The 25,832-nt window shown below is 39.6% G+C and overlaps 1 protein-coding gene across 3 annotated transcripts in view; it reads right to left on the minus strand.

Annotated features, from left to right (window-relative positions):
• Positions 1-229: 229 nt before the first annotated feature.
• Positions 230-25,832, minus strand: part of Haspin (haspin) — a 61,435-nt gene continuing 35,832 nt past the window's right edge. For all 3 annotated transcript variants that reach the window (XM_071656871.1, XM_071656872.1, XM_071656870.1), the window contains 9 exons: positions 25,631-25,661; positions 24,427-24,513; positions 23,264-23,450; positions 18,598-18,783; positions 16,922-17,061; positions 13,903-14,036; positions 7,657-7,800; positions 5,710-5,861; positions 230-806 (listed from right to left, as the gene is read on the minus strand). In XM_071656871.1, coding sequence (XP_071512972.1) covers positions 599-806; positions 5,710-5,861; positions 7,657-7,800; positions 13,903-14,036; positions 16,922-17,061; positions 18,598-18,783; positions 23,264-23,450; positions 24,427-24,513; positions 25,631-25,661 — 1,269 coding nt within the window. In that variant the 3' untranslated portion in view covers positions 230-598. The remainder of the gene's footprint in view (positions 807-5,709; positions 5,862-7,656; positions 7,801-13,902; positions 14,037-16,921; positions 17,062-18,597; positions 18,784-23,263; positions 23,451-24,426; positions 24,514-25,630; positions 25,662-25,832) is intronic.

Genomic DNA, 25,832 nt, shown 5'->3' on the forward strand with positions numbered 1-25,832 from the left:
GTGTATGGGGGTGGGTTGGGCCATTTCTTTCATCTGTTTCCTTGCGCTACCTCACAAACACAGGAGACAGCGACAAAAAAAAAAATATATATATATATATATATATATATATATATATGCATACGAGAGTGTATGTATATGTGTGTATATGAGTCTTCATCTGTTTCCTGGCACTACCTCTAATGCGGGAAGTGGCAATCAAGTATTATAATAATAATAACAATAATAATAATATTTCTTGAAAAATGTATTTATATTAACATATAATCGAAACATAGAAAGTTGAAATATAAAAAGGGATAATTTATTCATCCTTGGTGGGGGCCAATGGGTACTGTATGATGAGTCTTGGCCTGCTGCAGAGAGAATGGGAAACCACATAAATCATTCAAACCATCATACAAAACATTTTTTTTTTGTGTGTATGTGAATAAAAATTGATAGCTGAAAATCCAAAAGTCCTTTCAGAATTTTCACTTTTGAGTTTTATGTACATAAACTAATTTCAACTAAATTCTATCAGTTTCCATGAGGGATTACAATCTTCATCTTTCAAGAACTGAGCCACTTCTCTTCACTATGGCCAATTCACCTTCACCTATCTTATGTCTTCTTCCCTTTGTAAAACAAAATGTGTTGCACTCTCATAGCTTAACATCTCATTCTTCATCCTGATGAGTTGTGCATGATGCATTTTGTGTATTTTTGTTTTCACATTCTTAAAATAGCATTCAGAAGTCATTTTGTCCAGAATATAGTGAAGCCATAATACATTTGTGTAGGGGGTAAACTTCTCCCAGTCATTCCTACAAAGAAAAATAGCAATTTAAACTATCAAATCTAGATGTTTTTATATTTTTTCAAAATATGCATAAAAAAGTCCAAGATAAAACTCCATGTTAAAACATAAATGTAGTAATAAGGATATCAGGACTATAAGTTACTAAAGAGTTTACTTATATATTGCTAAGCCAATATGATAAAAATTAGACTGAAGGTCTCTTTTTGTACAAAAGACCAAAAAATTATTTTTAGGTTACATTCAAATTAGTTTATGCAATTTCAGAATTATAATTTGCTACCTTTTACACCATGGCTATTTAATTTGTTCATGGATAGGACACTAAAGGAGCTGAACAGATGAGTCTTAGCAAGAAATGCAGGTCTACAAAATGAAGGGGTGGGGCTGAACAGCAAGTCAATTGCTGTTTGCAAATGACACGACTATGGTGGCACACATAAGAGATACTCCAGATGGTGAATTTGAGAGTTTATGAGGAAGTAAAGTTTTTTTTCAATAAAAGTAATGTAATGAGGAGGCAACACAAGATGGGCTGTGTGTGGGTTTGGAAAGGGGGGAGGGGGACCTGAAGAAATTGGAGTGCTTCTGTTAAGAGTAGATATGGCAGCAGATGCAATCATGGAAGATGAAATGAGTCACACTGGGTAAAAGGAGCAAAGGTCTTGGGCACACTGAGAATATCTGAAAGGGGAGGTCACTGACTGTCAGGTAATATATGATGTAAGTCTGAATGTTTATTAGTCCCAACAATGATAACTGGAAGCAAGTTTTGGGCCATGAATGGGAAAGAATGGAAGAATTTGAATGAGTTGGAAATGAATTGCCTGAGGATATGTGGTGTGAGGAGGGTTGATTGTGTAAGAGGAAGGTGTGCTAGAAAAATACTCTGACAGAGGGCTGACCAGGGTATGCTGAAATGGTTTGGGCATCTCTCTATCTATCCATATCTCTCATGCCCCCCAGTACCTACTAGCAAGGGGTGGCCATGGCAAAAGAATCTCAACCTATCCCAGTCCTTACATGCCTCCTTTGCATACACCATTCCATGCATTCTTCCTGTTTCTCTCCCTCCATTATTCCTCCACTCTATTTTCCCATGCTATAGGTGGTCTTCCACTCACACCAACCCCTTTAATTGTACCATCAAACACTCTCCTTGTAGAATCCCACTCTTGCATTCTTTCCACATGCCCTAACCACCCAAAAGTATTGTGTTTCACCCATTCTAGCATTCCACAATTCACTCCCTTTGCATTCCTTGCAATACCAAATCTCTCATACACCCCTTCATTTCTTTCTTCATTCCATCTAGTCACACCACATACTTTTCTCAAACAGCTCATTTCCACAGCCTGGATTCTTGACCTCTGTGCCTCACTCCACATTCATGTTACAGCTGCATAAGTCAGGGCTGGGAAGACTATGTTGTCCCTTAATCCTCTTCAATTCCATAATTACACCACTACTCTTCAATCTTCTATTAAGGGACCCAATGACTACTATCCTGTACTGCTCTCACCCTTATCTCTCCTTCCATATCACCACACTTATCTCTCCTTCTATATCACCAAACTTACCCAAGACAGCTTCCAGAATTTTAATTCCCTCACTTCTTCCACTCTCTTTCCCCTCATATCCACAGCACAGTTAAGTACACATTCTTCTTTCACTCTATATGATTTACAAAATTTTTACTTTCACTCCATTTCCTTTCAAACACCATTACTTTACTTTTACTTACATATACCTTCAATCTCCTTTGTTTACACACTACACATCACAAAACACACTTAGAACTTTTTGCAACTCCTCTTCACTCTCCACAAACAACATTACTTCCCACTTCTTCTACCTAATGCTCCTGCTTAGATGTTCCTACCTGCTACTTCTGTTTATTTTGCCAAAAGGCAGGGGATAGTGCTCACCACAGGAAAATGTAGAGTTACGAAGAATGAACTGTGTGAGTTAAGTGTTGTCAAGTGATATGTGTGACTATGAGACATTGTATGTTTGTGGAGAGAATGCCAGTAGTCCAAATATGGGTGAGGCAGAAAGAAAAGATAGCTACCAGGGTCAGAGGGGTGCAACTGACAATCACTGAAGTGCTGGCTCACTTTAAAGCTATCACTGACCCTCCTGATACCCAGGGCAAGTATTAATGGTAATTTATGATCCTGATTGTTGGCTGCCTACTAACTATTACCTAAGTATTATTATTCTATTTCCAATAGCCTAACATTAAGCATACATGTGATGGCAGTAGAAAGGGTGAGGTTACTGATGGTGATGATGACAATAAGGTTAAGGATCTTCCAAATTCTTCCATACTTCTTCACAGCAATTCAGTGGTTGTCAAGCTGCACTCCTCTGACACAGGTAGCTGTCTTTTCTTTCTGCCTAACCCACATATGGACTGCTGGCATTCAGTCCACAAACATGCAATCTCTTCTTGTTACACATAATAATTCATACAACTCATTCTTCGTAACTCTAGATTTCCTTGCACTTTGTACTAGCCCTGCCTTTTGGCAAAATGTTAGGAGCAATAGATATAGATATAAGAAGTAGGTAGGAACATTAGACAGAAGCATTAGGTAGAAGTAGTAAGTAGGAGCATTAGCTGGGAGCTTTAAGTAGTAGTTGGATGGAACATTAGGTAGATGTAGTTGATAGGAATGTTTGGTAGGAGCCTCTGAAAACACTGTAGTAGAGTTGCCCTCTGCCAGTGGCCTGTTAAGGGTAAAGCACTAAAGGCTAAGAAGCAGCACTGGAGTTCAACAGTTATGGAGACTTTTGCATTGGCTACCCCTCTGAACCAAAGTTACAGAGGTACACAGACACAAATTTCAGGCATGGTGGTCAGGCCTTAACACTAAAGGGAATGGGAGTCTGAGATGTAGATAGATGAGATTCTTCACAAGCATATGTATCAAAACACTAGATAGCCCTACTTTTTTTTTCTAAATAGCATGAAACTTCTTTACCTTACATTCTCTGCATTTTTTTCAGTAAATACCTTCAAGTAGCTGTTAACCATAACCCTTATAAACATGATCATTACATCCAACAGTTGTTTTACACTGTATATCCTCAACACATCCAATAAACATTTCACTCAACTCTGTCATATGCTTTCTCCAGATCTATTAAAGCTATATTCAGCATTTTATCTTTCACTAGATACTTTTGCAGTCATTATTTATTTATATTTATTATACTTTGTCGCTGTCTCCCGCGTTTGCGAGGTAGCGCAAGGAAACAGACGAAAGAAATGGCCCAACCCCCCCCCATACACATGTATATACATACGTCCACACACGCAAATATACATACCTACACAGCTTTCCATGGTTTACCCCAGACGCTTCACATGCCTTGATTCAATCCACTGACAGCACGTCAACCCCGGTATACCACATCGCTCCAATTCACTCTATTCCTTGCCCTCCTTTCACCCTCCTGCATGTTCAGGCCCCGATCACACAAAATCTTTTTCACTCCATCTTTCCACCTCCAATTTGGTCTCCCTCTTCTCCTCGTTCCCTCCACCTCCGACACATATAACCTCTTGGTCAATCTTTCCTCACTCATTCTCTCCATGTGCCCAAACCACTTCAAAACACCCTCTTCTGCTCTCTCAACCACGCTCTTTTTATTTCCACACATCTCTCTTACCCTTACGTTACTCACTCGATCAAACCACCTCACACCACACATTGTCCTCAAACATCTCATTTCCAGCACATCCATCCTCCTGCGCACAACTCTATCCATAGCCCACGCCTCGCAACCATACAACATTGTTGGAACCACTATTCCTTCAAACATACCCATTTTTGCTTTCCGAGATAATGTTCTCGACTTCCACACATTCAAGGCCCCCAGAATTTTCGCCCCCTCCCCCACCCTATGATCCACTTCTGCTTCCATGGTTCCATCCGCTGCCAGATCCACTCCCAGATATCTAAAACACTTCACTTCCTCCAGTTTTTCTCCATTCAAACTCACCTTCCAATTGACTTGACCCTCAACCCTACTGTACCTAATAACCTTGCTCTTATTCACATTTACTCTTAACTTTCTTCTTCCACACACTTTACCAAACTCAGTCACCAGCTTCTGCAGTTTCTCACATGAATCAGCCACCAGTGCTGTATCATCAGCGAACAACAACTGACTCACTTCCCAAGCTCTCTCATCCCCAACAGACTTCGTATGACTTTTGCAGTCATACTTACTGCAAAAATCTGATCCATACATCCCTTTAAAAAACCTTGCTCCTCACTTTCTTCACTCAACACTCCTGCATACTCTTTTCCTGGTATCCTTGACAGACTTATTCCCTTCAACTGTTACATACATCCTTAGCACCCTTTCCTTTGAATAAAGGAAGAATAATAGCTTTCACCCAGTCATCAAGCACAATCTTCTGCTTCCATGCCAAATTACATATCAAATGCATCCACTCTATCACACTTTCTCCTTCATACTTCAACATTTCAGCCATAATCCCATCCATTCCAGGTGTCTTTTCTACCTTCAACCTTATTATTACCCTTTTTACCTCCCTTCTTGTTATAGGCTCCTGTACTTGTATCCTTTTCCTTACATCCTCCACACCCATGCATGTAACAACTGCTTCTTCACCTTCCTCCACATCTATCATTCTTCAAAATACTTTTCCCATCTTCCTTTCACTTCCTCCTTTTGATGCAGCAACTCCCCTACCTTTTATCTCACAATTACATTTCCATTCTTATATTCATCTCTTAGGTTACATATTTTACGAGAGGTTAAACAGCTCACACATGACATTTCTTTAAAGTAATATTGCCCTGACACAACCTGGTCAAATACTGAACACCATCTAAGTTTATTGTCTCAAAAAAATAGCACTTGGTACTTACTTGTTAACATTTTTCATTTGCCTGTATATCTCAAACTGATAGTCACCCTCAGCAGTGAAAAGTGCAGGGTCCTCAGCCAAATTGTTGTATACCACACACTGTGATGCTTTCATTCTTGACAATGTAAAATCAATCACAGTAGCTTTGAGACCCTGTAAATAATTTAGTATGTTATATTTAAAAAAATTCACTTCATTTCTGAGAGAAAAACCAAATATCATATCAAATGCTAAATTTGCTATAGGTAAAATAGATTCTATACTACTAATACAGCAGGAACAAGTGCAACTAAATGATGATCAATTCATTTAATTCAAATGCATATCAAAATACAAACAAATCTGTCAAATAATGTTGTGTGACAACTTAAAAAGTATCAATAATTCTGTGACTGATGATAAGATGAAGTGGGCAGTAGCTAGTAGGCAGCCACTGACCAGGAAGATATATTACCGATATTACTCACCTGGGTATTGGGAGGGTCAAAGACAGCTCTGAAGTGAGCCAGCACCATAGTGCTTGTCAAGCTGCACTCCCCACACATGGACTGATGGCATTCCTTCAACAAACATACAATCTCTCCTTTGTCAAACTTGACAAACACTTAACTCACACAACTAATTCTTCCTAATTCTAAGTTTTTCTGTAGTGAGTGCTATATGCTAGCCCTGCCTTTTGGCAAAATAGTAGAAGCAATCGATAAAGGTAGTAAGTAGGAATACTACACAAGAGCATTAGGTAGAAGTAGAAGGTTGGAACATGAGGTAGAAGCCTCAGGAAACAATGTCCTAGAGTTGCCCTCTGCCAGTGGCCTACTAAGGATAAGGCACTAAAGGCTAAGAAGCAGCACTGGAGTTCACCCATTATGAAGACCCTTTTGCAGTGGCCATCCCATTGAAAGAATTCCCAAAGAGAACAAGCATCACAGATATAGATAGTAGACAGATGATGAAATGTGGATCTTCATCCCAAGATTATGGAGGATACAGGAGCAGCACAAACTACAAAGGATGCCCTTAAAAAAAAAAAGTAAAAGAAATGGAAGTACATACTATTAGATGGATGATAGGGTGAAGATTCTATGAGCAGAGGAATGTGTGGAGAGGTCGTTATCTGGGAGGGCAAAAATGGGTATGTACTCCCAATGGTATTGTTTGGATGTAGGGCATGGGCTGGAGATGAAAACGTACAGAAAAAGGGTGAGTGTTGGAAATGAAAAGTATAAGGACAACATGTGGTGTGAGGAGGGTTGTTCAAGAAAATAATGATAGGATAAGAGAGGTGTGGTAATAAGAAGAATATGGTTCAGAGCACTAAAGAGGGTACGCTCAAATGGTTTGGAAATATGGAAAGAGGGAATGAGGAGGAGCTGACAAAAAGGATATAAGCATCACAAGTGGAGAGGGCAAGGATAAGGGGTAGACAGAATAGGAGATGGAAGAACAGAGAGAATAAGCTAGAGTGCCTGGGACCTGAACATGAAGGAGGGTGAAAGGTGTGCATGGAAGAGAGTAAACTGGAGTGATTTGGTATACAGGAAATGATGTGCTGTAAATGGACTAAACCAGGACATATTCCAAATTTACTCTCATACTCTCTCCCAAATGCAGGCACCAGCTTCAGCAGTTTCTCACTTAAATCTGTTTCCGGCAAAAAACAACGGACTCAGCTCCAAGAAAAAAATGCACACATGCACACACTCTTTAAGACACTCTTTTTCTTCTTTTTTCATTTAAGAACCTTTGTTTATATATGAGACATGTTAAAATTCAGTATACTTTTTTCACACACATTTCTCTACCACATATCTGAAAGTGGCTGAGCTTATGATGGATCCTTGGAGAAGTTAATCTACAAAAAGTTTCCTAATCCTCAATGGGAAACTGAAAGCAATGAAATTTTGAAGTTACAATTAAAGGATGGCAAAGAAAACATGAATCAACTTACATGAGTTTGAAGATGATAAGAACTTCCGTCCAATCTATACTCAACAGAAGCAACTCGAGTTCGTGCAACTAAAACATTGCCCCAATGAAGATCTCGATGCTCAAATTCCAATTCTTGTTCTGCAACTGCCAAACTGTATGCAATCTATGAAACAGATATATATACATTCATTATCAGACAACCTTCAAAAATAATACATAAATAAGTAAATAAAACTAAGAAGAGAAATGTTTTCAATATCTGGGAGTGAACTTGACAGCAAATGGAACCATGGAAGCAGAAGTAAGTCATAGGGTGTGGGAGGGGGTGAAGGTTCTGGGAGCAATGAGGAATGTGTGGGAAATGTTATCTTGGAGAGCAAAAACGGGTTATGTTCGAAGGATTAGTAGTTTCAACAATATTATATGGTTGGGAGACATAAGGATGTATAGAAGAGGGTGGATGTGTTGGAAACTAAATGTTTGAGGATAATATGTGGTGTGAGGTGATTTGATTAAGTAATGAAAGGGTAAGAGAAATGTGTGGTAATAAAAAGTGTGGTTAAGAGAGCAGATGAGAATGTGTTGAAATAGTTTGGGCATATGGAGAGAATGAGTGAGGAGAAGTTGACAAAGAGGGTATATGTGTCAGAGGTGGAGGGAACAAGAAGCAGGAGACCAAACTGGAGGTGGAAGGACGGAGTGAAAAAGATTCTGAGTGACTGGGGCCTGAATATGAAGGAAGGTGAAAGGTGTGCATGGAAGAGTGAACCGGAATGATGTGGTATACTAGGGTTAACGTGCAGTCAATGGGCTGAACCAGGGCATGTGAAACTTCCGAGGGAATCCATGGGAAGGTCTGTGAGGCCTGGATGTTGATAAGGCACTGTGGTTTCGGTACATTACAAATGACAACTAGAGAATGAGTGTGAGCGGATGTGACCTTTTTTGTTAGTTTCCTGGCACTCCGTTACTGACACAGGGGGTGGCAATGCTGTTTCCTGCGGGGCAGGGTGGTGCCAGGAATGAATGAAGGCGAACAAGTATGAATGTGTGTACATGTGTATATATGTATATGCGTATGTGTATGTATATGTATGTGTCTGTGTGCGTATGTGAGTGGATGGGTCTTTCTTCGTCTGTTTCCTGGCACTACCTCACTAACGTAGGAAATGGCAATCAAGTATAATAATAAATATGAATTAGATAAAGGCCATGTCATAAAAAAAAATTATTGATGAAAATCACAGTGGATTTGTTACAACTGGCAGAACTATATTCCACCCAAAACAATAACTTTAAAGAATGTTAGCTCATGTTAGACTGGTTCAGGTTTGGTTTTTTGGATTGGAACAGTATTATTCTCATAAAGACATCAGATAAAAAGGAAACTGACCAATGCTAAACCATCTTAATCTAGCTTATATATATTAACATTTTTAAAAGTGATCATTGCATGTAGAATAGTTATATAACTGTAACAATTCCACTGAAGAAACTTATGACGATACTGGTAAGCTTCTTTTGCCACAACCCTAAAATGAATAATTACCATAAGCATATGGTGTAATTTGAGCTGGGTTCCAGGTTTGAGCGAGAACTCACTTACTGGAGCTGCAGCAGATGAAAAAATATGAAAAACCCCTTAATACCATGGCTCATCAATTACTTCATTAAATCTAAAAAGGGACAAACCATATTCAAATATTATGTTTTCCAAAGACGTACTACAGACACGGACAGACATTACTGTAAAATAATGTCATACTGTACTTTCATCAAAGTTCGCATAGCTGCTAATGTTTATATGTTACTTTGTCAATACCCTGGGCTCCAAGCTTCTTCAGTCCTCAACCTCCCCTTTCTTCAAATTTGTGAGAATAAAAGCTGTGAAAAACCTCAGATTACATTGAATCCATGGAATAAGCTCATCTCTATCATTCAGAAAAACTATCTCAAGATATGTATGTTCCAGAAAGATCAACTAGCTAGCTTTACTCATGGAAACAAAACCGTACAAGAGGTTATGAGACTAAATCCAATGCAAACATTTATGCAGCAGCATTCGCATATGGTCAACTACATCTTCCCAAACTCAATCCTTACTAAACTTTGATAATCCTTCTTTTCTGTTGTATTTGTTTTATCTATATCTTTGATGCCCTTCCCTTTTAGAATTCCCTCATGGGGTTTGCCAAGGCAAAATAGTCTCCATAACTGGAGAACTCAGATAAATTTCTTTTTTGAATTTCTTCCCTTCTACCCTTTCCCTTAATTTTCTGGATTCTCTCCTTGTACTCTCCTTCTAAAAGTATCTTATTCTTTTCAATGTAATTTTCAGTACTAGCAAGATGTGCATCCTTTACAATATGATAGCCAAACCAGCTAGCAAAGATTTTCAGGAAATGTTTTGAGTATTGTTGTATGATCTCTGATGCTGACTATGTTTGGTACCAGATTTGCATGTATCATCTATGCTAAAAATAAGGCAATCATGATGTAAAGTGATGGATGATAACTTGATGCTGTAATGAACTAAAATGTTAGATGATAACTTGATGCTGTAATGAACTAAAATGTTAATCTCTAAAAGACTCCTACAGGTTTATCACATAGTGATGTACAATTAGATTCCAAAAGTGTTTGCTCAATTACTACAGCAAACATCCTTAGCTACAGATCAAACTAAGTCAAGCATATTACTGGGAAAATAACAGTCCAACCATCAGATCTGAAACCCACAATTTTACAATAGAATCAAATAAGGGAACAAGTTCCAAACATTAGTACATAAAATATAATTCAAATAAGCAATTACACACAACTCACTGTTGCTTTAACTTATCAGATGAAAGAAATGTGCAATTATATTCATTACAGCTAGGCGACTTGGTTATTCAGACCTGAATGAGTAAGCAATCTAGTCACAACAGAATGCAAGTGTGCACTAGACTATTACCCACCCAATTCCAAACATCCATCTCTTTTTATCCTCAGAGTAGAAAATGCTGATGCTGAGATTTCTGCAGAGTTATAAGGGCACAGCATTATGTAATTTCCAAAGTTGTCATTCTGTATACAATGAATGAGGGAAAAATACATAAGCTGAATATACATGTGAAAATAATTTTGTAATTTTGTAATAAATTACATGATAAACATATGAGACAAAATACTTCACTAACATTAGAAACTATGGTAACTAATAATAAATCTACTGGAAAGAGGGGCAAGAATGAAGTCTGTTGTGGATGAGAGAGCTTGGGAAATGAGTCAGTTGTTGTTCGCTGATGATACAGCGCTGGTGGCTGATTCATGCGAGAAACTGCAGAAGCTGGTGACTGAGTTTGGTAAAGTGTGTGAAAGAAGAAAGTTAAGAGTAAATGTGAATAAGAGCAAGGTTATTAGGTACAGTAGGGTTGAGGGTCAAGTCAATTGGGAGGTAAGTTTGAATGGAAAAAAACTGGAGGAAGTAAAGTGTTTTAGATATCTGGGAGTGGATCTGGCAGCGGATGGAACCATGGAAGTGGAAGTGAATCATAGGGTGGGGGAGGGGGCGAAAATCCTGGGAGCCTTGAAGAATGTGTGGAAGTCGAGAACATTATCTCGGAAAGCAAAAATGGGTATGTTTGAAGGAATAGTGGTTCTAACAATGTTGTATGGTTGCGAGGCATGGGCTATGGATAGAGTTGTGTGCAGGAGGGTGGATGTGCTGGAAATGAGACGTTTGAGGACAATGTGTGGTGTGAGGTGGTTTGATCGAGTAAGTAATGTAAGGGTAAGAGAGATGTGTGGAAATAAAAAGAGTGTGGTTGAGAGAGCAGAAGAGGGTGTTTTGAAATGGTTTGGACACATGGAGAGAATGAGTGAGGAAAGATTGACCAAGAGGATATATGTGTCGGAGGTGGAGGGAATGAGGAGAAGTGGGAGACCAAATTGGAGGTGGAAAGATGGAGTGAAAAAGATTTTGAGTGTTCGGGGCCTGAACATGCAGGAGGGTGAAAGGCGGGCAAGGAATAGAGTGAATTGGATCGATGTGGTATACCGGGGTTGACGTGCTGTCAGTGGAGTGAATCAGGGCATGTGAAGCGTCTGGGGTAAACCATGGAAAGCTGTGTGGGGCCTGGATGTGGAAAGGGAGCTGTGGTTTTGGGCATTATTGCATGACAGCTAGAGACTGAGTGCGAACGAATGAGGCCTTTGTTGTCTTTTCCTAGCGCTACCCCGCACACATGAGGGGGGAGGGGGATGGTATTCCATGTGTGGCGAGGTGGCGATGGGAATGAATAAAGGCAGACAGTGTGAATTGTGTGCATGGGTATATATGTATGTGTCTGTGTGTGTATATATATGTGTACATTGAGATGTATAGGTATGTATATTTTGCGTGTGTGGACGTGTGTGTATATACATGTGTATGGGGGTGGGTTTGGCCATTTCTTTCGTCTGTTTCCTTGTGCTACCTCGCAAACGCGGGAGACAGCGACAAAGCAAAATAAATAATAAATAAAATAAAATAAATCTACTGTTCTTAAAGTGTAACCACAAACTGACTAACCAGGAGCAAAATCTCTTGTAAAGAACTACTTGATGAGCATGAAGTATGAACACCAAAAAATTTATTCCGAACATGTTTTTCACTACCATGACAAACATGAGCTATGAAGAAATATTTTACTAAACTGTTGGTAAAAGCAATGAGACAACTGAAGGCTAAATGCTAGTACAAAGACCACTAAAGCACCTTAAATCAGAAAACCACTTGCCAAAAGATGTAACTAATTAGGTAGAAACATGAGGTATAATTAGTTGATAGGAACATTAGGCAGGAGCATTAGGAAGAAGTACTAAAAAGGAACGATAGGGAGAAACCTCTGCAAATGCTGTACTACAGTTGCCCTCGACCAGTGGCCTGTTAAGGGTGAGGCATTAAAGGCTAAAAGGCAGTACTGGAGTTCACTAGTCATGGAGACTCTACCACTGTGGCCACTCCCTTGAATGAGTTCTAGGTGGGAACTGGCATCAGAGATACAGAGAAATAGATAGAATTACAGAACCAAGCCTTCTAATGGTATCACACAAAGAATGGATTACCTCAACTACTCGGATATGATTCATGATATACTAAGCCAATAATGAAAGGCCTAATGAAGGTGGAGATCCATTTCTCTACAGGTTATATCTGTCACAGTATAGAAATAAATTTCACTCTAAAAATCATTGTTTTGGTACTTAGCAACAAGATATGGCTTTCAAAACATTGCTAGTCAATCATTCAAACAGAGAACAGTCCCTTTGTTCTAATGAGCTGCCAGTCACATGTGAGAGTCATGCCATTGGCTCACAGGAGCAGAGGCCAAAATAATACTCAGAGAACACTAAAAGGAAGCAACATTATTGCAGATGGAAAGGGAAGGATGAAGAGAGGTGACAGCAGTAGACTTAAGGTGAAAGACCTTTGGTTCCACTCTAAAACAGAGTTGGAAGAAAAGCCACCCTACTTATCAGTATTCTGCACTATACACAGTTTGTAACATATCCTTATGTACTTCTGTCTAATCAAAGCTGCAAGACCCTGTATCAATTGTTCCCATCCCCTACCTCCTTCGCTTTGGAAAATTATTCTTAGAAGTCAATAAATACTTGCATTTCTCTGAAACTTGTCAGTACTTTAAAATCCTTTGGGGACTGATACAATTTTTGTCAAGCTTAATTTTCTCATTCTGATGATGTAAAAAACACAGTAATCTACATTTGAAAACTATTATGCAATCTATCTATCCATCTATATCTCATGCCTGTCCCATCAAGAGGTGGCCACAGCAAAAGTGTCTCCACATCTCCCTGTCCTTACATGCTTCCGTTGCATACACCATTCCATGCATTCTTCCACTATTTCTCTCTTTTAACGTTTTGTTTTACTGATAATGCGCAATCAATATCATACAGATTCTGAACAAAATAAAACAGCCATAATGCATATTATTTCCGACAGCAATTAATTTATCAAAAATATATGTGCGTATGTGGGTGTGTATGTATATACATCTGTGTGTGGGTGGGTTGGGCCATTCTTTTGTCCATTTCCTTGCACTACCTCGCTAATGCGGGAGAGGGCGATTAAGTATAATAAAAAATAAAGATAATATAACTAAATAAAATACTTTGTAAATCAAGTATCTAAGCTTACATGGAATTCATAGCCCTGTAATCAATTGACAAAATCAAACACTGATATCATTAAATATTCATGGAAAAACAAACTTGCCTGAAGGAAAACAGAAAGTGCATTTCTGGCACTGTTGAAAACATAACTTTCTAAATCTTGACCTCCATGACCAAACTCCAGTACTATGTATAGCTGCATGTCTGGGAAAACATCTGGCCGGTCATTCTCTGATCCTGAGGAAAAATGAGCAAATGAGATTTTGTAAAAAATTATTCAATCATACACTAAAACACTAATAATTCTCATTTATAATTCTGTTTCCAGCAACTGGTTACAGCAACTTTTCAGCTCAGATCACAATGGAGTTCATAAGCATTCCCTTGGTCGAATAATAGTCAGATGAATCTTCACTTTTTTTTATACTTGATCGCCATTTCCCACATTAGCAAGGAAGCGCCAGGAAAGAAAAAAAACAACCCATCCACTCATATACATACATAGAAACACATAAATGTAAATTTTTTTTTTTTTTTTTTTTTTTCATACTATTCGCCATTTCCCGCGATAGCGAGGTAGCGTTAAGAACAGAGGACTGGGCCTTTGAGGGAATATCCTCACCTGGCCCTCTTCTCTGTTCCCTCTTTTGGAAAATAAAAAAAAAAAAAAAAAAAAAAAAAAAAAAAGAGAGGGGAGGATTTCCAGCCCCCCGCTCCCTTCCCTTTTAGTCGCCTTCTACGACACGCAGGGAATACGTGGGAAGTATTCTTTCTCCCCTATCCCTATATAGATACATATACATATACATGCATAGGCATACATGTACATATTCGTACTTCCTCGCCTTCATCCATTTGCGGTGCCACCCCACCGCACAGGAAACAGCACTGCCACCCCCTGCAACAGCATGGTAGTGCCAGTATTGTCTTATTGAGAACCTCTTACCAAGGAAGAACTCACCCACCCATTCTCCTGTGTGAAGCATAGCCTCAAAGTTGCAGGAGCCCCATGAAAGGAGTCCAACTGTTAAATAATAATAATTTTATGGGAAATTATATGGGAGGATAGTAATTGAGAGGGTGAAGGCATGTACAGAGCATCAGATTGGGGAAGAGCTGTGTGGTTTCAGAAGTGGTAGAGGATGTGTGGATCAGGTGTTTGCTTTGAAGAATGTATGTGAAAAATACTTAGAAAAACAAATGGATTTGTATGTAGCATTTATGGATCTGTAGAAGGCATAAGATAGAATTGATAGAGATGCTCTGTGGAAGGTATTAAGAGTATTTGGGATGAGAGGCAAGTCGTTAGAAGCAGTGAAAAGTTTTTCTCTAGGATGTAAGGCATGTGTATGAGTAGGAAGAGAGGAAAGTGATCAGTTCTCAGTGAATGTTGGTTTGTGGCAGGGGCGCGTGATGTCTCCATGGTTGTTTACTTTGTTTTTGGATGGGGTTGTTAGGGAGGTGAATGCAAGAGTTTTGGAGAGAGGGGCAAGTATGCAGTCTGTTCTGGATGAGAGAGCTTGGGAAGTGAGTCAGTTGTTGTTCGCTAATGATACAGCAATGGTGGCTGATTCAGGTGAGAAACTGCAGAAGCTGGTTACTGAGATTGGTAAAGTAAGTGAAAGAAGAAAGCTGAGAGTAAATGTGAATAAGAGGTGAATGCAAGAGTTTTGGAGAGAGGGGCAAGTATGCAGTCTGTTCTGGATGAGAGAGCTTGGGAAGTGAGTCAGTTGTTGTTCGCTAATGATACAGCAATGGTGGCTGATTCAGGTGAGAAACTGCAGAAGCTGGTGACTGAAATTGGTAAAGTAAGTGAAAGAAGAAAGCTGAGAGTAAATGTGAATAAGAACAAGATTATTAGGTACAGGAGGGTTGAGGGACAAGTAAATTGGGAGGTAAGTTTGAATGGAGAAAAACGGAGGAAGTGAAGTGTTTTAGATATCTGGGAGTGGATTTGGCAGCAGATGGAAACATGGAAAAGGAGGTGAGTCACAGGGTGGGGGAGGGGGCGAAGGTTCTGGGAGCATTGAATTATGTGTGGAAGGCGAGAACATTATCTCGGAAAATAAAAATGGATATGTTTGAAGGAATAGTGGTTCTATCAATGTTATATGGTTGTGAAGCGGAGGAGGGTGGATGTGTTGGAAATGAGATGTTTAAGGACAATATGTGGAGTGACGTGGTTTGATCGAGTAAGTAATGAAAGGGTAAGAGAGATGTGTGGGAATAAAAAGAGTGTGGTTGAGAGAGCAGAAGAGGGTGTATTAACATGGTTTGATTACACGGAGAGAATGAGTGAGGAAAGACTGACAAAGAGGATATATGTGTCAGAGGTGGAGAGAACGAGGAGAAGTGGGAGACCAAATTGGAGGTGGTAGGATGAAGTGAAAAAGATTTTGAGCAATCTGGGCCTGAACATGCAGGAGAATGAAAGGTGTGCAAGGAATAGAGTGAATTGGAACGATGTGGTATACATGGATTGAACCAGGGCATGTGAAGCGTCTGGGGTAAACCATAGAAAGTTTTGTGGGGCCTGGATGTGGAAAGGGAGCTGTGGTTTCGGTGCATTATACTTGACAGCTAGAGACTGAGTGTGAACGAATGTGGCCTTTATTGTCTTTTCCTAGCACTACCTCGTGCACGTGGGGGGATGGGGGTGTCATTTCATGTGTGGGGGGTGGTGATGGGAATGAATAAAGGCAGCAAATATGAATTATGTACATGTGTATATATGTATTTGCAAGTATGAATTATGTACATGTGTATATATGTATATGCCTGTGTACGTATATATATGTATGTATACGTTGAAATGTATAGGTATGTATATGTGCGTGTGTAGACATGTATATATATACATGTGTATGTGGGTAGGTTGGGTCATTCTTTCGTCTGCTTCCTTGCACTACCTCGCTAACACAGGAGACAGACAACATATAATAAAATATGAATATATAAATAATAAACATAATCACAATAAAATAATAATATTCAATGCTCAATGTAACATCTACATCAACAGTAACTATTACAAAACAGACAGCATAAAATACATAAAACAATTCTGTCCAACACTTTATAAACAGATAACTATAAAGTCTTAAAACATACGATGAGCTCACCTTTCTCTTCATGAAATACATCCCACAGATGAAGCAGGTCCTCATGATACCTGCCCTGCACACACCAACTTTTCAACACATGAACAAAGTTTTCTGTCCAGTTTTCTTTTCTGTGTGGTTTCTGTAGATTGCTCAGTTCCCTGATGAAATTTAAAGCCATTACTTGTGTGTGCATGCATGTATATATCTAAACCCCATTCCCCCAACCCATGCTTCCCATTTTAATGACTTATATGCACAGATCCCCTCTCCCTCAACAAACACTACACTGACAGAAAATATATACAACATAACGACTTGATAAACAGTAAAAGAATACCCTCCAGACAAAGTCTTACAATCATTCCACGATATATACTCCAATTTGAAAATATGCTCCCCATGATGCAACTTCCTCAGTTAATCCTAAATTGTCCAGTATTCATCACACATAGACAAATACACATCATCACACTTCTTGACCCTTTTTATGGGGCTCCTGCAGCTTCAAGGCCACACTCCATGAGGTAGCAAGAAAATGGTGGACTCCTTGGAGAAGGATATCCTTTACGAGACTACTCCTTTCCTTCCATCAATAATGATGCTGCCTTGCCAAAGTAACTTCTCATGAACAGTATAACTGCTTGCAGACAGGGTCTAGTAATGCCTTCATAAACATTTTTTTTTCTTACTTGTTTCCCACTTCCCACAAAGCAAGGTAAGACCATGAAGAAGCAAGGAATGGCATCACTTGTTTACATCCACTCTCTAGCATCAACATGCAGGAGGGTGAAAGGTGTGCATGGGATAGAATGAATTAGAGCAAAGTGGTATACAGGGGGTAATGTGCTGCCAACAGACTGACCCAAAGCAAGTGAGCAGCAAGGGAAAATCATAGAAATTCTGTGGGGCCAGATTGTGGATATGGGTTGTGGTTTCAGTGCATTACACGCCAACTAGAGAATGGAAATTGCAAGGACAATGTGTGGGGTGAAGTAGAAGGATCACTTTAAGAATGACACTTTAAGAGAGAGGTGTGGTTGAGAGCATGGTCTGAAGGAGAGAGCTGATCAGGGTGCACTGAAATGGTTTGGACAAATGGAAAGGATTTGCAAAGAAAGAATGACTTAGATCTATGTATTTGAAGTGGAGGAAGGAAAGGGAAGGTGAGCTCAAGGAGATTGTTGAAGTGAAGGAGGCTTTGAGGTATTAGTGCCTGAGCACTAAGAAGAATGAGCAAACTGTATGTTACTGAATGGGCTTGATCAATGTGGTTCATGGGGTAGGCAGTGTGCTGTCCATGCACTAAACAAAGGCATATGAAGCAGTCAAAGAAAACTATGGAATGGTGTGTGGGACATGACTGAAGAAAGACGGCTCTGGTTTAACTTTAGAGGTGAGAAATAGGAGTTATTGTATGCAAATGAGGCTGCTATTTGTTTGTTCCTGATGTAACCTCACTGAGGCAAGAAAAGCAATTCGGTAAAGAAAAAAATACAATGAGTAGAAAAGAAAACTGACACATTCAACCATTCTGCTTATGCAGAAAACGAAATAAAAAATTTTACACTTAAGTATAATGTAACTAACTGGTATTCTCCTTGTGAAAGAATGCACAATCTAATGAGATTAACTTTCCAAGCAAAGAAGCAAGTCATCGTAAATTCCTGTATGCTTCTTTTCAGTGTAATACTCACGTTGAGATAATGATCTCTGAAAGAATTTCCTCAAACTTTTTCTGTGGTTCTCCATTAACAGGAAAACTCCCTTCAATGGGCATAATCTTCAGAACTGTAGCTCCTTCCAAGTTGCTAGGATTGGGTTTAGTCATAAACACTTCTCCATAAACCCCCTCGCCAATCTTCTTACAGCATGTCAGACGGCTGTAAAGGGATAGTCACAGGAATCCATACACTTATCTACATAAATCATGGTAACGAATATAAAAAGTAAAAAACTAGCAGTCATTGTAAGAATGTCTAAATCAATCTAAGGGTAAAGATCTTTCAGCCAATTTACTGCAAACTAGGATGAAAAACTATCTATTTATCTATATCTCTGATGCACGTTTCCTGTTCCAATACAAACAACCTCTTTTGAATATTTTCATATAGGACCCCACATCTCACATCCATACAACACTGTAAAGGCTGCTTTACCTTCACAGAGTGACCTCTCTTTCCACACATTCATCAATGCATCCTGGATCTTTGCTCATCCCATCCTTCCTAAGGCTCCAGCTTCCAAAATTCCATGCCACGTTATATCTAAATTACTTGACTTCCTCCAAGTTCTCTTCATTTAAATCACACTTCAACAAACCTGCCTCTCTCCTTTACTAAACCTAATAACCTTGTTTTTAATCACATTTACTTTCAAATACATATTTTCTTTCATATAAATTTGCCATTTCTCACGTTAGCGAGGTAGCATCAAGAATAGAGGACTGAGCCTTAGAGGGAAAATCCTCACATGGTCCTCTTCCCTGTTCCTTCTTTTGAAAAACTACAAACTGAAGGGGAGGATTTCATATACATACATACACTTACTTCCTAACCTAGGAGTCCATTATATCTTTATGAGGCTCTCATAGTACTCAGAAGGACAGCCATATCCACATGGTGGGAACAAAGGTCATAAAGTGTAGAGATGGTGTGTGTGCATATTTTATAAGTAAATCTATCTATCTATATCTCTGACGCCTGTTCCAACTGGAACTCCCTCAAAGGGGTGGCCACGGCAATTTTTTTTTTTTTTTTTTTTTTTTGCTTTGTCGCTGTCTCCCGCGTTTGCGAGGTAGCGCAAGGAAACAGACAAAAGAAATGGCCCAACCCACCCCCATACACATGTATAAACATAAAGTCCACACACGCAAATATACATACCTACACAGCTTTCCATGGTTTACCCCAGACGCTTCACATGCCTTGATTCAATCCACTGACAGCACGTCAACCCCGGTATACCACATCGCTCCAATTCACTCTATTCCTTGCCCTCCTTTCACCCTCCTGCATGTTCAGGCCCCGATCACACAAAATCCTTTTCACTCCATCTTTCCACCTCCAATTTGGTCTCCCTCTTCTCCTCGTTCCCTCCACCTCCGACACATATATTCTCTTGGTCAATCTTTCCTCACTCATTCTCTCCATGTGCCCGAACCATTTCAAAACACCCTCTTCTGCTCTCTCAACCACGCTCTTTTTATTTCCACACATCTCTCTTACCCTTACATTACTTACTCGATCAAACCACCTCACACCACATATTGTCCTCAAACATCTCATTTCCAGCACATCCATCCTCCTGCGCACAACTCTATCCATAGCCCACGTCTCGCAACCATACAACATTGTTGGAACCACTATTCCTTCAAACATACCCACTTTTGCTTTCCGAGATAATGTTCTCGACTTCCACACATTCTTCAAGGCTCCCAGAATTTTCGCCCCCTCCCCCACCCTATGATCCACTTCCGCTTCCATGGTTCCATCCGCTGCCAGATCCACTCCCAGATATCTAAAACACTTCACTTCCTCCAGTTTTACTCCATTCAAACTCACCTCCCAATTGACTTGACCCTCAACCCCACTGTACCTAATAACCTTGCTCTTATTCACATTTACTCTTAACTTTCTTCTTTCACACACTTTACCAAACTCAGTCACCAGCTTCTGCAGTTTCTCACATGAATCAGCCACCAACGCTGTATCATCAGCGAACAAAAACTGACTCACTTCCCAAGCTCTATCATCCCCAACAGACTTCATACTTGCCCCTCTTTCCAAAGCTCTTGCATTCACCTCCCTAACAACCCCATCCATAAACAAATTAAACAACCATGGAGACATCACACACCCCTGCCGCAAACCTACATTCACTGAGAACCAATCACTTTCCTCTCTTCCTACACGTACACATGCCTTACATCCACGGCAATAGTCTCCATAATTAGAGACTTCCAGTGCCACTTCTTAGCCTTTAGTGCCTCACCCTTGACAGGCCACTAGCAGAGCGCAACTCTAGTGCAGTATTTGCAGAGGATCCTACCTAATGTTCATGCTGACCACTTCTACCTTTTGCTCCTACCTCCTACTTCTACCAAATGCTCCCGTCTAAATGTTCCTACTACTACTTTATCTACTGCTCCTACCATTGAGTCAAAAGGTAGGGCTAGTGCATAATGCTCACTGCAAGAAAATCTCAAGTTACAAAGAATGAGCTGTGCGAAATCAATGTTGTCAAGTGTTATGTATGACGAGGAGGGATTGTATGTTTGTGGACAGAATGCCAGTAGTCCACGTGTGGGTGAGGCAGAAAGAAAAGACAGCTAACTGGGTCAGAGGGGTGCAACTTTACAATCTCCACATCAGCCACTAACCCACCTAATACCCAGGCAAGTAGTACTGGTAATGTACCTCCCTCTATACATTAACAGTACTACCTGCCTGGGTACAGGAGGGTTAGTGACAGTTGCGTAATGAGCCCGCCCTCCAATGGTTGTAACATTGCACTCCTCTGACCCAAGTAGCTGTCTTCTTTCTCCCTCACCCACACATGGATTACTGGCATTCTGTCCACAAACATAAGTAAATGGTGAACGGAATAAACTGAATAAGGAAATAGTAAATTTAAATTGCATACAGTAGTATAAAAAAATTGTACAATAGTAGAGTAGGTTCAAGAGATGGGGTCCTACAAGTGTAAAGCTCCCTTCTTCCTTGTTCCATACACACAGGTAATTAAACAAAGATGCAGAGGAAATGACATAATGTGCCCTCACACACATATGTATATTTTTTTTGCAATGGATCTTTTCTTATTTCATATCAAGCACTGTTCTACCAGCTTATCTGAACAAAACTTAGACAATATGGATGGCATACTCTGTATCATTCAAGCCATTATTTTTTTTAGCCTTATTTTGTCACATTTAGTTATTTTCTCATATTTTCTGAACAACTAAACGACAAATGCAATAAACTGAATATGGAAACATTAAATGTAGATAGCATATATAAGTAAAAAAAAAAGGTGTATAAAAGTAAAAGGTCCAAGAGACTGGGCCCCTCCCTGTTCAATGCAAATAGATAATCCCTCACATACTTTTGTGTGATGTCTCCATTGTTGTTTAATTTGTTTATGGATGGGGTTGTTAGGGAGGTAAATGCAAGAGTCTTGGAAAGAGGGGCAAGTATGAAGTCTGTTGGGGATGAGAGAGCTTGGGAAGTGAGTCAGTTGTTGTTCGCTGATGATACAGCGCTGGTGGCGGATTCATGTGAGAAACTGCAGAAGCTGGTGACGGAGTTTGGTAAAGTGTGTGGAAGAAGAAAGTTAAGAGTAAATGTGAATAAGAGCAAGGTTATTAGGTACAGTAGGGTTGAGGGTCAAGTCAATTGGGAGGTGAGTTTGAATGGAGAAAAACTGGAGGAAGTGAAGTGTTTTAGATATCTGGGAGTGGATCTGTCAGCGGATGGAATCATGGAAGCGGAAGTGGATCATAGGGTGGGGGAGGGGGTGAAAATTTTGGGAGCCTTGAAAAATGTGTGGAAGTCGAGAACATTATCCCGGAAAGCAAAAATGGGTATGTTTGAAGGAATAGTAGTTCCAACAATGTTGTATGGTTGCGAGGCGTGGGCTATGGATAGAGTTGTGCGCAGGAGGATGGATGTGCTGGAAATGAGATGTTTGAGGACAATGTGTGGTGTGAGGTGGTTTGATCGAGTAAGTAACGTAAGGGTAAGAGAGATGTGTGGAAATAAAAAGAGCGTGGTTGAGAGAGCAGAAGAGGGTGTTTTGAAATGGTTTGGGCACATGGAGAGAATGAGTGAGGAAAGATTGACCAAGAGGATATATGTGTCGGAGGTGGAGGGAACGAGGAGAAGAGGGAGACCAAATTGGAGGTGGAAAGATGGAGTGAAAAGGATTTTGTGTGATCGGGGCCTGAACATGCAGGAGGGTGAAAGGAGGGCAAGGAATAGAGTGAATTGGAGCGATGTGGTATACAGGGGTTGACGTGCTGTCAGTGGATTGAATCAAGGCATGTGAAGCGTCCGGGGTAAACCATGGAAAGCTGTGTAGGTATGTATATTTGCGTGTGTGGACGTGTGTATGTACAAGTGTATGGGGAGGGTTGGGCCATTTCTTTCGTCTGTTTCCTTGCGCTACCTCGCAAACGCGGGAGACAGCGACAAAGTATAAAAAAAAAAAAAAAAACTTTTGTAATGCTAGAACATTAAAGACATCCTGTAAGGATGTAATATTCTTTGTATAGAAACAGCAAATTCAAGGGTTTGAATAAAAAAAATCAGATCGCATACACACCTTTGCCATCATTTCCAAATGAGTCATTTACAAACTTACGTCTCTGTGAAGCAATCCATTAGTGGCAAGGGCTTCTCTTGACTACATAACTGCAATACACATTCTTCAGGATCAGAGGGTAACTGACAATCCTGTTGTTTGTTACCATCACAGCAAAAGTTAATCTGAAGGGTTGATCGATTATGATCTTCTATAGGATGGACTCCCATCTGTTGTATTCTGTTGTCTGAAGAATGAAAGGTTACAATATGAAACTTTCGGTAACTAATAAAACTTTCCTTAATAGAAGATATCTCCACTGACTGTTGAGCCCATACTTCTAAATCTGCATAATATTAGCATATTTCTAGGATACATTTCTCTACCTCAATATGTCATCTCTCAGTTATGAAGCCATCCTAAAGACTTCAGTATCTCAAACTCAATTATGAATCCAACTACTCTGCAATATTTCAATGCATATGTAATCTTACATATAATAAAGCAACATCAAGCTCATACTAGCTCAAAATCATCACTTGTTTTCTTTCTTTACATATTCTTCCATATTTCAAATCACTCTCTCATCCATTAATTACCCATCCCTAAATTTGCCTACATGTATATCTTGTTTCGTTTTCTAACCAGTTCTCTAGATCCATAAATGCTAAATACAGATCCATCTGTTTTTCTAAGTATTGCTTCCATACGTTCTTCAAAGCAAATACCTAATCCACACATCCTCTACCACTTCTGAAACCACACAGCTCTTCCCCAATCTGAGGCCCTGTACATGCCTTTACCTTCTCAATCAATACTCTCCCATATAATTTCCCAGGAATACTCAACAAATTTATACCTCTGTGATCTGAACACTCACCTTTATCCTCTTTGCCTTTGTACAATGGCACTATGCATGCATTCTGCCAATCCTCAGGCACTTCACCATGAACCATACATACACTGAATATCCTTACCAACCACTCAACAACACAGTCACCCCCTTTTTTAATAAATTCCACTGCAATACCATCCAAACAATTCTATTTTCCAAAAAGTCTTGGTTTTTGCCTGTTCCACTTTTAGACTCACCCATCTCTAAAAAAAGAATATGTACAGCATCATATTAGCTTTTCATTTGCTAAAGTTCTGTTTTAATCAATAACTTCATTAAGAAAGTTAGATATTTCCATTTCCAATAAATATAAAAACTAAGAACTTACTTATCTCAGGCGGGATTGCTGACATACGTAAGTATGAAGTCTTCCTCTGTCCGGTTGATATGCGATGAATGGTTTGACGTCGAACACCTATAAGACAAAAAACAGTTTGAGTACCTTAAGATTGTCAGGGAACACATAAAGTAAATCATCACACCTTTTCCATACTTATTTTCCATTTCCCATCTTAATGAAGGAGTGCCAGGAAATGATGAAACAACTCCCTCATTTGCTCACATCCACCCTCCAGCTATCATGTGAAATGCACCAAAATCACTGCTCACCATCCACAGACCAATTCTGTGGTTTTCCCTGACTGCTCCACATGCCACAGTTCAGTCTACTGACAGCACTTTGCCTCCCCATATACCAAATCCCTCTAATTAACTCTATTCCAAGTATGGCTTCCTCCTTCATGAATGTTCAGGTCTCGGGAACTTTAAAGCCTATTTCATTCCATCTCCTCAGTCTTCCCAACCCTCTTACTCCCTCCACTTCTGACAAATAGATCCTCTTGTCATTATTTCTTAACTCATCCTCTCACGTCAAACAAACTTCAGCATATTCTGGACAGCTTTCCAAATCAGGATAAACTTTTTTTTTTTTTTTTTTTTTCATACTATTCGCCATCTCCCGCGTTTGCGAGGTAGCGTTAAGAACAGAGGACTGGGCCTTAGAGGGAAAATCCTCACCTGGCCCCCTTCTCTGTTCCTTCTTTTGGAAAATTAAAAAAAAAAAAAAAAAAAACGAGGGGAGGATTTCCAGCCACCCGCTCCCTCCCCTTTTAGTCGCCTTCTACGACACGCAGGGAATACGTGGGAAGTATTCTTTCTCCCCTATCCCCAGGGATAAACTTACTACCACATATCACTCTTACATTGTCATTTCTAACAAGATCAACCCTTTTCAGACAACAAACTGTCCTCAATCATTTCATTTTTAACACATCTACCCTCATCTGTTCTTTTGCATTCAGGGCCTGACTCACATCTATAAAACACTGTTTTGACTCCTATAATATCTATCTATATCTCTGAAGCCTGCTTCCCACATAAATGAGACAAACTCCGGAATGCTATGGTTATGGAAGTGAATGTGGGAAAGAAGCCAAATATGATAAGATACATGAATGTCCTACAAAATTAACGAATTCGTTCACTAATGCAGGTCATCATATATAATGAACAATAAGGTTTCAATCACTCACCATCAAAAGATCCATCTGCATTGAATGACATCTGAAAAATAATATACGATAAATCAAACAGACACTAACTTATTGTTTGTATTACAGAAAAATACAGCTCTTGTAAGTGAACAAGTTTCAGGACTTTGAAGGAAATTTTCAAAAAATATCAAATAGTTGTTAATGCTATCTGAAACATATAATCAACAACAAATCTATCAGA

This window comes from Panulirus ornatus, chromosome 63, assembly GCF_036320965.1.
Source record: "Panulirus ornatus isolate Po-2019 chromosome 63, ASM3632096v1, whole genome shotgun sequence".
NCBI classification, from domain to species: Eukaryota; Metazoa; Arthropoda; class Malacostraca; order Decapoda; family Palinuridae; genus Panulirus; species Panulirus ornatus.